The sequence below is a fragment of the Oratosquilla oratoria genome, chromosome 24 (assembly GCF_046742065.1).
Source record: "Oratosquilla oratoria isolate Oo_2021 chromosome 24, ASM4674206v1, whole genome shotgun sequence".
Lineage (NCBI taxonomy): Eukaryota > Metazoa > Arthropoda > Malacostraca > Stomatopoda > Squillidae > Oratosquilla > Oratosquilla oratoria.
This window is the reverse complement of record NC_134800.1, coordinates 45140721-45156121: the sequence shown is the minus strand read 5'-3', so window position 1 is coordinate 45156121 and position 15401 is coordinate 45140721. Positions and strand designations below refer to the sequence as shown.

The following is a 15401-nucleotide window of genomic DNA, read 5'->3' as shown; positions in this document are numbered from 1 at the left end:
TTATTCATGCTGTTTGTGGTTCCCTCACCTTGGTACCTTGTTTCTTAATGATGGATGGCACCAATTCCAGTTCAGTAAAATTCTTCTCTACACATTTGATGATAACATAGAAGCCTTGCTCATCTGCTAGGCTCATCTCTTTCAACAAATTGTTGAAAACATTCTTGGATTTTCTCTCAATTCATGGCCTTACCCAACATTGTCTGGGTTTCTTCTTTTGAGCATTCATTAAAGCTACTACATCAGCAGCAAGAATGGTAGTAGCAAGGCACAATTTCATTGCATTAGTGTCTTCTCTTCCTCCTTTAGGGAAATGAACTTGCTGGATAGCACAGGAGTGTTGTTGTTGTTGTTCTTCTTCTTCTTCTTGCCTATTGTTTTGCCACAACATAAATTGAATGGAATAAGCTATATAAAAGTTGAAGGAACAATTCCATATGGAACATATCAAATGTGTAATGCAATCACACAAATGTAGTTTGGTTTTCGATTTTGTTACAATACTATGCTCCTCTGGCACCTAGAACACACATGATACTGTAGTGTAATTCTCGTCTTTTTATTTCTCATTTTCCTCCTATGTGGTAAATCTGTACATTGCCTCCCCCCCGTTTTTCCTCTTTTTTCTTCTTCTTCTATAGTTGTTTTCCTCTTTTTCTTCTTCTTCTATAGTTCTTTTCAAGCAGATTCTTAAACATCTCCAATGGCAAGGTTGGACTCGCCTAAACTAGTCTTAACTACTCGTTCAAATATAGGGTTGGATGGATGAATGTTTGTCCTGCCATAAGTTTGGACTCCAAACTTTCCATTGACTAATGTAACTGTAGCTTTAGCTGGCTACCTCCCTTATAAAGGAGAAATCTTTGGTATATAAATATCTTTGTCTTGCAGGAGTATGGCAGTACAGCCTTAGTGAAGGCTCCAGTGCTGGCCCATCATCGAGTACAGGCCATCCCCATGCAGCTTCAGCACACCATGCTGCAGCTGCTGCAGCAGCAGCGGCTGCAGCTGGTGCACCAACAACTGGTTCACAACACGAACTTACAGACATGCTACAGATCCTAGATCAGAGTGCAGGCACTGGATTTGATGACCTTAACATGTTTAACCCAAGTTTTGAATGAAGACACGGGGAAAGGGGTGCAACAGTCACCCTCTGAGATCAGGGAGTGCAAAAGTTGGACCTGAAGTAAGAGATATGAAGTGGACTTTCAGGAACAGTTCAGTGCATTGAAAGGGTCTAGAAGTGAAGGAAAAGTTGTGTGTATAGTGCAAATGAATGCAATGCTGTGTTGTGGCATAATGTTGAAGCTCAGGAGGATTTTTGCAGTTCAGTGACCTAAAATAAATTCGGTGGAATGATTTTGAACAGGACCTAGGGAATGTGCAAGATAAGTTGTACGAGGTTGGCACAGTGTCTCGAGTGTAAAAGTTCCGAGGGAGAAATGAACTTGCACTAGCATATCTTAAGAAGTGACGAAAAAAAAAAATGTATGGTAAGAAAGTAAAGTAGAGAACTGCAGCACTTTATTCAGTTTTTATGCAATATTAATAATAGGTGATATATAGAGAAGTTCCAGGCTCTGCCAGCCAGGACATCTAATCTATGGGTACACAAAGTGGCAGGACAAACCACATCTGGTATTTTTATGAACCTCAACTGTGCATAGTCTTATGGCTTGGATGTACCAATTTTTGTAAATGCCATATGATTATGGTGCACCACTTCAGTGTGGTATGGTCGTATATGGTTATGTAATTGTCTTACACTATGGCTATCATTATGCCATAGGTTTTGGCATACCCCATGGATATGGCATATGGTTTTTGGTATGCCACCATGGTTATGCTGTATGGTTTTGGTATGCCCCATGGTTACCCCATATGGTTGTAACATACCATAAAATTACCTGTATTTTTTCAGCGTATGGTTGGAAGAAACTGTACCAGTTGTTTATAGTTGTTATTTATTTCCTTGTTTGTATGGTTTGGAGTGAAGCCACCAGATGGTGTGAACCAGTTTTAATTGCCACACAAGTAGTCGAGGGTGGAAACACTTGGCAACATTTGCCACATTTTTGGTGCCCCAGCTTGTTGCTGCCATCGTTCACAGGATAACGCCAGTATCACTGCGATGCAATTTTTGTTAAACTGTAATTTCCCCGTGTTAGTGCACTCTGTGCACAGGGTTAAATCACAGTCTGCAGGGGTATGGTATTACCATTTTCTGCAATTTTATATTACTATCATTTTCCAGAGGACAATAATAGTTCAATGATTTGCAGGATGGGTACCATAGTTTCCTGCAAGATGTGGTTCAGCATTCTCAGTGTTTGTTTTTCTTTGCGTTCTACTGTCAAACTGACCATCAGTATTAGGCCAATCAAAAGTGGTTTTGCTACAGTAAAATTATGAATACTTTTTTTTCTATGTGAGCTATGTATACCCCACTGATGTGTTTACTCCATCATGCTTTCTCATCCCCTTGACATCATTTCATCCTTCCCATTGTGTTACCATTAGTGTAGTAACCAACAAATTTTATTTTGGCTAGAAGTGTACTATCACAAAGGCAAGTGAAAACTTGCCTTTGTTTCATAATTATTTCTCACTCCGTTTTTTTTTTTTTCTCCTCCTCTCTCTCTCCTCTTTTCCTTAACATCCCACCAAGATCTTTTTCGTCCTTTCAGTCTTCTTATTTGAAATTTCCTGTGCACCTATTTATTTTTATTTCCTTTATCTTCCAGTGGTATGTATATTTTTTCTTTTTCTTTTTAAGTTAAGGTAATAGTCCTCAAAGCGTTAGGCCAACTTACTGTAGTAAAACATTAACTGTTTATGTAGGAGTATGTAGTCACTATGAATTTCTTGCTTAGAAGTAACAAGACTGTGGTTGGTTTTATACATTGGATAACCTTACCAAAATTCAAGGATGAAGTGAAAAATTTACTATATGAATTAAGTGTACTTGATAGATGACTGAAAATGTCCCTTTAAAGGAAGTACTGTAATGTATTTTGTTGTATGAAATTTGTTAAATGCATTTGGTATAATGTGCACAGAACAATACACAATTTTTTTTTCCTTAGTTAAGATCATTCATTCAGATGGATGAAGTTTTCAATTGTATGTATGATTTATAAGTTTGTGTACATGTAGAGACGTGCCACTAAATGTACATGGTTTTTAAAGCTGCATGACTGCATGGTGCATTTTGTGTGCATGCAGTTGTGGAGAAAGTACAGCGGAATTTCTGCCAATAATGAAATGACGATTTAGAGGGTAATTCGAAAACATTGGGTATTTACTTGCTGATCAAGAAACTTATGTTTCTCTACATATGCACACCATTTAATACTGCTTAATGTCAAAATTACTTTATTCATGGTGCATCAGGAAGCCTAGTATTATGCAGTTTGCTCAATATGTCTATTGATATATAAATCTCCCCCACCAGTGTTTGGTACACAAAGCCACAGAAAACTCGAAAGAAATTAAATTAATTTGGATACAAGCATTAAGTACAGTAAACGAGTCTCGGCCATTTTCATAAAAGAAAGGAGTGTTGAAAAAAAAAATTAATTACTCTCCAAATTTAGTTGTTGTATTGGTGAATTCTTCTACAAATTTGAATTGTAACCTCCCTAGAGAATTAATGTGGGAAAATATGGGCCACACTAAGGATCCTCCCTTGTTGAAACTTGACCTAACAATTCCTGTGTTTCAGTTTCATTTCTATCTGAATTTAGAACCCATTTTAATTAACTGTATATACCATAACAATGCAGTGTTGCTTTGGTGAATCTTATCTATATTCTTATTCCCAACTGGTCATGAAATCGGCAAACTCAAACAAAAGCTGCACTGTGAACAGTGCCATTTTGACATTTGTAGTTAAAGCGCATTGTGTAACCAAGTATTCAGAATCACTGGGTCTACAAATATAGAAGCTAAGCTCTTAAACCTGTAAATGAAATTAGCTTTCTGTCAATATTATTGGTAGAATTTTGTAACAATGAATATATGAGAATGAAATGCGAGTAGGGGGAGTTTGGTGAATATGAACAATTTACAGAGACAGGATGAACAAAGAGAATAAAAGGGCATAAAAGGGATGTGGCAAAAAGGAGGAGAGGTATGGGATGATTGATGAAAGTAGGGGATTGGTGTAAAAGAATGGAAGAGAGGGGCACATCAATAACCTAAGGGAAGCATAATCATTGCTGATGGGCAGAAAGAAGAGGATAGATGAGGAAATTGACAGACTGGAAGATGGGGGAAATAAAGGAAGGTGTATAGATATTTTTCCCCATGAAGGAAATGCATACAAAGTGGGTGCAAAGAAATAAATAAGCAAGTGAATGTGGGGGGGGGGGAGGTAATGTGAGTGAAGACCCCCCCTATTCTATCTCTTTTCTGCCATGGGAGTTTGGTTACACCCAGCAAGTTGGAGAGAAATATTTGAGTTGAAAAAATAAGATAAAATAAGATTAAAAAAATAAAAATAAATAAAAAGATAAATAAAAATTGTAGATATTGGGGATGCCTGACATCCATTCTAGTTTATAGTGTATAGTGGATAAATTACTCATCCTGAAATGAAGATTTAGCACTGATAATAAACATGTTTTGCATATGGGAATGTTAGCGTATGTATGGCACAGGTTCTGGATTACCTCGAGTCCTTCCAGCTGTTGTAGTGATGCCAGGTAACAAGTCCCACATTTTAAAGTTCAAATAAAGGGGGAGGGGGTATAATAAAAATATACCAACACAATCAAGGAACATAGGCAGAAGCTGAAATGTGTTGTGTATGGCTGCTTTCATAATTCCAGGAAGCAGTCAGAAGTTATGTTGTATATGCAGTATTTGTTTATGACTTTTGACGCATTTCATCCGTTTCTTAGCCAGAAGGAAGTTAGTATAGGTACTATTTGCTTTGCCATGATTGAGTTCATTCAGTAAAGTGTTTCAGTTAACCTCATCAACACAGTGATATATTTTATTGACTTTATTCTGGCTAAGTACAGGTGATTTTATTCAACCAAGACAGGACTGGTTTAAGTTGATGGATACTATCTTGAGTCCAAGTCTGCCCCTCCAGCTACATGAAATTGTCCATATTTGCTAGAACAAACCTACTCAGTTTTGACCTCTTGGCATGCACTTGGTTACAGTAGCACTAACAGTCCTCAAATGTGTAAACACCTTGTGTATGTATGTATATGAGGTTTGGGTTGTATACTCCATTTTACAAAGGAAGTGAATATTTTCTTCACTATTTTACTAATATTTGGTTTATCAAATTGTACCATATAACCCACTGCCTGGGTCAGAAGCCCGGGCAGTGGACAGGATACCCGGGATGACCCTTCATCCAGGAGGAGCTAAGAGGGAAACAAGGGTGGTGGAATGGGTGGGAGTGGGTGTGTGCCTTGACTTCACTACCTCTCTTATAATGGGGGAAAAACCCTTGATATATAGATAGAAATTGTAATTCATTAAAATCTGGTAAATACAAACCAAAAATGAGCACAACAGTGAGGAAAATCTATGCCTTGTTTATATGAATGGAGTATAAGCGTCAAAACTAAAACATCCATTGTGATGACATGAAAAAAGATTATTAGGGAGGGAGTCATTGTTTCTGGGGCCAGCTGTAACTGGCTTACTTCAAGATAGCGGATTGGGGGATCCTTTAAGAGAAAGAAAATGTGTATTTGTCTTTTGTCAGTATCATATGTGTGTGTATTTGTTAAACATGTGAATATGGTGTACGTGAACCAAGATAAAGTGTGCATTGGTAAATAATTCATCTCTGCTCATAGTTTTCAGTGCATGCCAGGGTAATTGATCAAAGGAGGACGATGTTGGAAGAAGGAAATAATTTTAATTCTTTAGAGATGCTGTTATGGTGACTTAATATTACTCATATTGCACTGAATAATTTTGCCATACATCTCAGCAGCCTAGTTCCCACTAGCCTGGCTATTAAAGGAATGACTGAAATATGTATGTTTATACACCACCTGCTCCCCCCCAGCCTCAACTGCTCTTACAGATGGTGAAATTCACCTCGAAAAATAGGCTATAGTTTTTTGTAAAAGATCCAGGAAAATTACTGTCAACAAGCCTTCATCTTTGTCATTAGAAACTGCAGTGCCAGTAATAAACAACGGCAGAGATGAGTCACTGTAGGAAACTATGTACTGGTGTTATGACATGGCAAAATCTTTAAAGCACTACATCAAATAAAAAGAGTGCATGTTATACAAGATATTGAATCACTTTCAAATATCTCTACAGATAAAGGCCACATCTTTGCTCTTGATTTGATCAGTCACTGTTGGATATGTACAGGTTTAATGGAAAGATATTCATATCCAAAAATAATGCGAGAATGGATACAATATTGATGTCTGTCAGTGTGCCCATGCCAAATTTGTACTTTGAAGTGAGACATTTTCATGATATCTTCATTATTTTTTTAAGTAGAAGAATATTTTAGTGTTTGGGGAGGGATGGACTAACAAGGACTGGCGTAAGGTTGCATCGTCATCTTCATTCCATAGGGGTTAGCCATAGTGAACGATGGTCCTTTGATTCCTGGGTGTTTTTGTATATTTTGAATTTTGCTGAGGACTTTTGCAGCTGGCACATGGAGCTTGTAATATAAAGGTAGGAAGAGAAGAGGAGGATGTCTGTGAAAAAGTGTGGATGATACTAAGATGAATTTGTAGAATTGAGAGTTTCATTAGGTGCCAGGCTTAAGAGGCCCTTTTTTTTTTTTCCAATAAATGAAATTATTTTCGCTCACTTTGTACAATACAAACATGCATTACTCACCTCCTGACTGAAACCAGTACAAGGCACCTGAGTGCATTGTGAGGAAGCAGTAGGCAAACACAAGGGTGAAGTCGATGTAGTTATTTTATGGCTTTTGCTCACCACTTGTATGGCCACATATCAACAAAGGTGGGAGGCGGAGGGATACGAACCCCAGCACCAATGCACCACATCCACACTTGAATACCGGTCTTTATTGTACAATACTTATATCAACTTGCCCTTCTTTGTCATGATGCTCTACTTCTATTGTAAGGGCATAGTGAGGTGGTGTACGGGTGGTGTTGGGTGTTAGGAGGTCAGGGCCGTGTTAAATAATGGGGTTGGGCGTAGCTCTGCCACCGCCTTCCGCACTTAGATGTAGTTCAACAAAGACACGACCCTAGGAATTATAATTATTATGATTATTACCTGTATAGTTTGTAAGCTTGTGTGTTGCAGAAGAAAACAGTTTGTAGGAGTAGAATGTAAGGAATGTAATCTGTATCAACTTTTAACAGTAGGTTTTAACATTAAACCGCATTTGTGGGATCTCTTTTGTAACAAGTTAGCACAATTCAAAACCGTCTCCACTCAAGCCCCATGGTGGTGTGGCTGGGTGGGTAGCAGGGCATGATTGGCAAAGAGCAGGAATGATGTAAAAGCTTTTTGGCTTTATTTTACTGGTATTGGTAGTGAGCGTAATCTTTTTACTGTGGCCATATTAACGTAAGACAGAAAGGCGCTTGCTCCCATAATCACACGTCCATACGAAGAGAGAAAAAAGAAAGAAAAAATAAATAAATAAATAAATAAATCCTGGAACTAGATGTGGCATCATGAACCAACACAACGAAACAATAAATAGATGTATGCATGTACATATATATGCATATATATTACACACACACACACACAAAATCACACAATGTTCACATGCATACTAGGTTGAGGCTATTTGATGGCCTTGATTGTTTAATGAAAACAAGTCAGCTGTTTGGTCTGTTCCTTTAAAGTTAATGAATTTAGATGGATAGATTGTCACTGTGTTCTTCAGTTGTCAGGACTGCCTGCACCCCACCCCCACACCACCACAGTACTTGTTCAAATGCTACACAAAGTTTGTTTTGTAAATGAATGAATGATTGTGAGTAAACGTGAAGGACAGACGGCGCATGTGTGGATGGGTGTGGTTTTGATAAGGTGAGGAGGACCAATCACCGCCTCATCCCTTTTAATGATCCTATCATCCCCTACCTTGTGCTACATCTACTGAATTTGTCATTACAGTAACACTGAAAATGCCGGCATTCAAATAAACTTGAATGTTGATTTGCGTGTTTGATTCAAATCCTTGTTCCTTTAAGAATGGAGGATCAGAACTACCTGGCACTTTAGGTGCAAGATTGTGTAGATTTGGAACCAGTAGCAATAAACCCCTTTCCTGTGGGGACATACCTGCAACTGAATTAAAATGCTAGTATCAGTGAGAGCATGGTCTCTTAAAAACAATTAGATGATTGTTTATGTAAACTAAAACAAGGGGGAAAGGCTTTCATGCCCAAATATTGTGGGTTTCCAGAACAAAACTTAAGTGAGCTGCCTGGCTGCCTCACTTTAGGGCTAACCTCAACAAAAAAAGATCAAATGCCACGTGAAGCCATCTGACAAGATTCTCCCCCCCCCACCTATTTACCAATTCAACAAGCATGAACATAAATACTAATGACTCCTGCACAAACCATAGAGTGGATTATGCAGCTTCATCCCCCTGGCACTGCCTAGAAGCATTATCACACGGCTATTTTTCCTCCAACATCCTACCTCCAATTTCAGCCAGTGCTTCCGACACCTAGCAGACACGTTTGTTTACATTGATCTCCAGTTCCAGGAACAATGATCGACTTCTTCAGGAAAATGGGCTTCTATTTAAGAAAAACAGTGACCACAGCACTGTTGTATTTTCACTGGAATGAGCTTAAAACTGAGAAAAAGAGGTGTGTGTGGAGGCAGCCGTGGTAGCAATGAGAGAACAGTTTGGGGTTGGTTGCCAGCAGCTGGGCAGAAGGCATCAATCAGGTCAAGTTATGCTGGGATAGCCACTCTAAATAGAGAGGTGGCAAATGGTTGTGAAGTGGTGATTAGTACCAGTGCTACAATCTCTTCATAGTGGAATTGTAGCCTGAGAGGAGACTGTTATGAGCCTTATAGAGGAGATTTGAGTTTTTTGCTTTAAGGCCCAAAACGTGGATAAAGGTGTTTGAAACCTGATGACAATGAAAAATGGTGACAAGAAAAACATGGGGAGGTGGAAGAAAACCACCACCAGGCCCGTTTGAATGCAGGAACTTTTTCCAAGCTCGCACAGGACTACAAAAAGAGACAAAGGAGATGCAAGAGAAGAGAAGGGCAGTTGCTAGATCCCTGCCCACAGGTAAAATTTTGGTCATAGAGGATATTCAGGTGAGGTTTTAGATAGGGCCTTTTGTGACAAAGGTAGGAAAAATTGGACTCAGGTGCATTTCCCCTGGACGGGCACAGGTGATGTTAGAGACGGGATTGAGGAGTGTATGGTTGGCAAAGGTATTAGCTGAGTACAGCTGAGAACATTAAGGATAAGGGTGGGGTTCCTATTGTATGTGGAATCCTTCCGAGGTTAAATCCAAATGGGAGTGTGTTCCCCAGGGCTCTGTTTTGGGTCACTTACTGTTCATTATGTATATAAACTACTTGGACAATGGGATTATTTGTGATTAGTAAGTAAGTAATGATTAGTAGGTGACTAATTATTAAGTAATTAGTGATTAGCAAGTAGTTATTAGTAAGTTTGCAGACGACACTAAAACAGGATGCCAAATTAGGTCAGGGGAGGATGCTGGGATACTGCAGGAAGATCTTAACAAATTGTTCACATGGTCGGTGAAATGGCACATGAACTTAAATATCTCAAAATACAGTGTGTTAAACATAGGTTTACACAACCCAGAAGGCAGAAAGAGAAAACTGAATGTGAGACTTGAGAGTGCTAGTGAGTCCTGATCTTAAAATCCAGGAAACAGTGGTTAAAGGAATAGAGGTAACAAAGCATTAGGATTCATCACTGGAACAGTTACAATTAAAAGTGCAGAGGTAGTTATCAAACTTATCTGGCATTAGTTTGATCCATCCTTGACTATGCAGTACACTTTTGGTCTCCTTCCTTTAGAATGGATACTGATTCACTAGAATCAGTACAAAAAAGAATGCCCAATATGATACAAGGGCTCAGAAATTCATCTTATGAGGACTTAGGTACTTTAATTTACATTCACTGGAAAGACGTAGAGTATGGGGTGATCTAATAGAGGTGTTCAAATGGGTTAAGAGTTTTAACAGGAGTGATACAGACAAGGTCATCATATTAAGATAATAGGGCAGGACTCACAGTAATGGATTGAAATTAGACAAATTTAGATTTAAGAAGAAAATAGGCAAGAACTGGTTTACCATTAAGAATGGTTAACGAAGGATACAAGTTTTTTCACAGGGACAGGAGTGGGGAAGGAGTAGCAGTTTTTGTTAACATACAATAAAATGCATTATCAACAATTCTATTGAGGAAGAGGATAGTACGGAATCCATTTGGATGGAAATTATCGGCGTCCTATATAGAGCTCCTAACTTGAGCATTGAGCAGACTGACTCCCTGATTCATGTACAAAAATGTGATCATGGGAGATTTTAATTATAGAAACATTGACTGGGAAATTTAAGTAGATCAGCAAGCACAAGAATTCTTAAGTGTGGTGAAGGATAGTTTCCTAAAACAAATGATTACCGATCCTACGAGGGAAGAAAATACTCTGGACTTGCTTTTAATTAATAATGAGCACCTAACGAGAAACATAAAAATGGGAGATAGTCTAGGCTCTAGCGATCATCAAGAAATAAGATTTAATATTATTTGGGAAGGATTAAATAGTACGAATAACGTTCTAGTACCGGACTTCAAGAGAGCCAATTTTGATAAGATGAGAAAGTAAGACATTTGGTCACGAGGTCGACCTAGGGGGGGCTGTGATGGAGTGGGATGCGCGGTCAGGTGTCGGGTCACGGAGGGCAATATGCGTACCTTGGATCGGGTCACAATCGCAAGGTCAACAGTCCGGTCAGCGATTTGGATGAAATGTACAGTAACCTAACAGCTTTAATTCTAAATGTACAAAATTAATCTATTCCCCTCAATTCAATATGGAAGAATATTAATACTCTCAAATGGATGACGGACAGGCTGAAATATGAGATCGGAATGAAAAGAGGACTTAAAAAAAGGAGTGGGGGGAACACACCATCCAAATATAACGATATGGCAAGATTAATTAAAAAGAACACGTGTACAGCAAAACGTAACTACGAAATTAAGGTTGCCAGGCAAGCGAGATCCAACCCAAAGGTATTCTTTCATCTTTATAGAACAAAAAATAAGAGAAGGATACATACATACATACATATACCAAGGCTTTTTCCCCCTTCCAAGGGAGGTAGCCACAAAGGGAAAGGCATAAAAACACTCCCACCCTCATGCGTCAAAATTTACTCACACTCATTTCTCACTCTATCTAGCCCAGTAACCCCCACCACACCTCTCAGACACCTCACACATTCAAACTCATAGAGAAGGATAGACCCAATTAAAAACGACGAAGTTGTCATGATAGAATCGGAGGAAAAAGCGAGCGAGGCGTTGAAATATTTTCTTTCGGTTTTTACTAAGGAGAGGTCACAAGGTACCTGATTGCGATCCGATTTTCAGTGGGGATGAAGAGACTAACATCGGCATTAATAAGGTAGTCAAGCAGATTGAAAGACAAAGCTACAAAATCCCCGAGTCCAGATGAAAATTTTTCAAGGGTGCTTAAAGAGTCTGAATTTGGAATCTGCGACCAGTTAAAAGAAATATTGAATAAGTCGGTAGACACTGGTTTTGTGCCTATTGCTTAGGGTAGGCCGTATCTCTTTTCAAAAAGGGAGATAAACCCAATGCGTTTGACATCAGTTACAGTTAAAATGCTTCAACTAATAATAGTTAACAGACTCGGATCACACACAGAGACAATTTGATTTGTGACTCACAGCATGGTTTCTCCAAGGGTAAGTCATGTGTGACTAATATTCTATCTTTTCAAAGCCCATGGCATAGGATGAAAAGTGTTGGAATTGATTAGAGCTTGGATCAGAAAACAGCGGGTCACCATAAATGGTGTAAAATCCAAATGGGGGAGCGTTTCCAGTGGAGTTCCCAGGCCTCGGTTTTGAGTCCCTTATTGTCCATTACGTACATGACTTGGACAATGGGATTGATAGTGATGTTTGTAAGTTTGCGGACGACACTAAAATAGGACGCCTAATTAGGTCAGGAGACGACGCGGAGATTCGGCAGGATGATCTTAAATTGTTCACATGGTCGGTGAAATGGCAAATGAACTTCAATATCTCAAAGTGCAGCGTACGTAGGGATACACAACCCCAAAAACAGATATAGCATAGACAACACATTTTTTTTTTTTTAGAAAACCCGAGTGCGAGACTTGGGAGTTCTGTTGAATCTTTACTTTAAATCTAGGAAACTGCATTAACGTTAGGAATAAAGCTGACAGAGCATTAGGTTTCATTGATAGGACAATGAAAGTTATGTATCAATACAGAGATATTTAAAAAGGACAATAAAAAAAACGAAAACGACAATACGAAATAGATATCGCTGATAAATCCAAAGAGAATCCCAAAGAATTCTATAGTTACATTAGAGATAAAAAGGTTGTTAGGAATCACATTGGTCCACTATTATCTGCTGACGGTCAACTTGAATATTCAAATGAAGGGATGTGTAATATTTTAAACAATTATTTTAGCTCGGTATTCGTAAACGAAACACCTCAAAGTGAACTCCAAAATGAAACCTGTGAAAAGACTAGGGTAAACTTACTACGGTAAATATAACAAAAGATAAAATCAAAAGGTGTATAGAGAAACTCAAAGTTAATAAAACACCAGGGCCTGACAATTGGCATCCAAGAATCTTAAAGGAAATGAAAAATGAGATTGTTGTTCCATTAGAAATTATTTTCAAGAAATCCATCATATCCGGAGATATCTCAAAAGAATGGAAGCTAGCTAATGTTACTCACATATTCAAAAAAGGTGACAAAAAGAAACCAAATAACTATAGGCCTATGAGCTTGACTTCAATCGCAGGAAAAATGATTGAAACTATCATCAGAGATGCTATCGAACATCATTCAGAAAGTAACTGTTTGATAAATGATAGCCAGCATGGTTTCAGACGGAAACGTTCTTGCGTGACTAACTTACTCGAATTCTACAACACAGTTATCTCGAATTATTACAAAAGAAGCAATATAGATTTAATATTTCTAGACTTTGCAAAAAACTTTTGACTACTTACTAAATTAGCTTCACACGGAATAAGTGGTAGCCTATTAAGTTGAACTAGTAATTGGTTGAATGATCGAAAACAGAGTTGTTTTAAATGGAAAAACTTCTAGATGGAAATTTTTTACAAGTGGAGTTCCTCAGGGTTCCGTTCTTGGGCCACTTCTATTCATAGTATATATAAATGATATAGACCATGGACTAAAATCTACTGTTTCCAAATTTGCTGATACAAAACTGTGCGGAATGGCAAATGATCACTTAAACCAATTAGATATTCAAGAAGATTTAGATAAATTACAGCAATGATTAGAAAAGTGGCTGATGAAATTTAACACAAGTAAATGCAAGGTAATGCACATAGGTAAAAATAACAGTAAGTGTGATTACAAGTTATTTGGCAATTCGTTAACAAAAGTGAAGTGAAAAAGATCTAGGCGTAATTATCAGTAACGATCTCCAAGCAAATAAGATTCTAGGACTGGCTGCGCGATCTTTCGACTTCAAAAGTCCATCACTCATTAACAAGCTATATAAATCGTTAGTTTGTCCACATTTAGAATATGCTGTTTCCGTATGGTCACCGAATCTCATTAAAGACATTGACAGACTGGAAAAAGTACAACGGCGAGCCACAAAACTGATTCCAAATATCAAAAATAAATCATACGAAAATCGACTAAAACATATGAATCTGTTTTCACTAAAAAAGCGGACTCAGAGGTGACTTGATACAGGTCTTTAAAATTCTAAAGGGAATTGAGATCAAAAGTGATAAAATTTTCACACTGAATGAGAATCAGACAAGAAACAATGGCCTCAAACTGTCCGGAAATAGATTCAATTTGGAAGTGGGTTGAAACAACTTCGCCAAACGTGTAGTTAATGAATGGAATAAACTTCCTGCAGAGGCAGTGCAATGTAGTTCAGTTCGAAGCTTTAAGAATCCTTTAGATAAACACCTAAGATGCTGTAATGATTATCATTTATTTGATAATTTGTTTTTGTTTTGTTATAATTTGTCTGATTCCCATTTATTATTAATTATATGTCAATTTATTATTTTCTATTTACCCGATTGTTTATTATCTAACTATACCTATGCATTTAATTTTTATTTACATTATAGTTTTTATTTATTCATTTATTATGATTTTTTCGCTTCCGACCTAGATATGGACCAAAAGGTCTCCTGTCGGCATGCTCCGCCTTTGTAATCCTTTGAAAATTACGAATAGAAGTGCAGAGGTAATAAACTCTAGCGTTAGTTAGACCCATCCTTGACTGTGCGGTACAGTTTTGGTTTCCATCCTATAGAATGGACATCAATTCACTATAATCAGTACAGAGGAGAATTACCAAAATGATACATGGGCTCAGAATTTTATCCTATGAAGAGAGACTTAGACACCTTAACTTACACTCTCTGGAAAGACGCAGAGTGCGGGGTGATCTAATAAGAGGTGTTCAAATAGATCAAAGGCTTTACCAAGGATGACACAAACAAGGTCATCATATTAAGACAACAGGGCAGGACTCGCAGCAATGGGTTTAAATAGGACAATTTTATATTTAAGAAGGAAATATGCAAGAGCTGGTTTACCAATAGAGTGGTCAACGAATGAAATAGACGCAGTAACCATGTAGTGAACGCTGAAACTATCGGTGTTTTAAGAAACGATTAGACAACCTTATGGGTGGGAATGACAGGTGGTAATGGACATGGAACTGCTTAGTGTATGCCTTATGGTCTCTTGCAATCTCCTTATTTTTATGTTCTTATGTAGTGAACTTTGATACTCGTCTACCTCATTGGGGGTGAAAATGTTGCCGTTAGGGAATTAGATATGGTAAACACACCAAAATTAATATTCAAGACAGAAGTCAACAGGTTCTAAATCAATTCATAATGGAAAAAAAATGGTAGCTCAGCAGAGGGAGGGAGGGAAACTGTAGGTCAGATGAAGAGTGCATTGCAGGATTTTTCACCAAAAACTGTAGCCGGGCGTAATATATAAACGCTTGTAACTGTTAGCCATAACCATGGCTGTTTTGGGCCCGTCTCTATTTTTCCGTTACAATAATATATATATATATATATATATATATATATACACATATATATTATATATATATATATATAT

At 37.9% G+C, this 15401-nt stretch overlaps 1 protein-coding gene across 12 annotated transcripts in view; it reads left to right on the top strand.

Moving 5' to 3' along the window:
- Positions 1-7638, top strand: part of tgo (Aryl hydrocarbon receptor nuclear translocator homolog tgo) — a 434151-nt gene extending 426513 nt beyond the window's left edge. For all 12 annotated transcript variants that reach the window (XM_076208032.1, XM_076208031.1, XM_076208024.1 and 9 more), the window contains one exon: positions 892-7638. In XM_076208032.1, coding sequence (XP_076064147.1) covers positions 892-1124 — 233 coding nt within the window. In that variant the 3' untranslated portion in view covers positions 1125-7638. The remainder of the gene's footprint in view (positions 1-891) is intronic.
- Positions 7639-15401: the final 7763 nt, after the last annotated feature.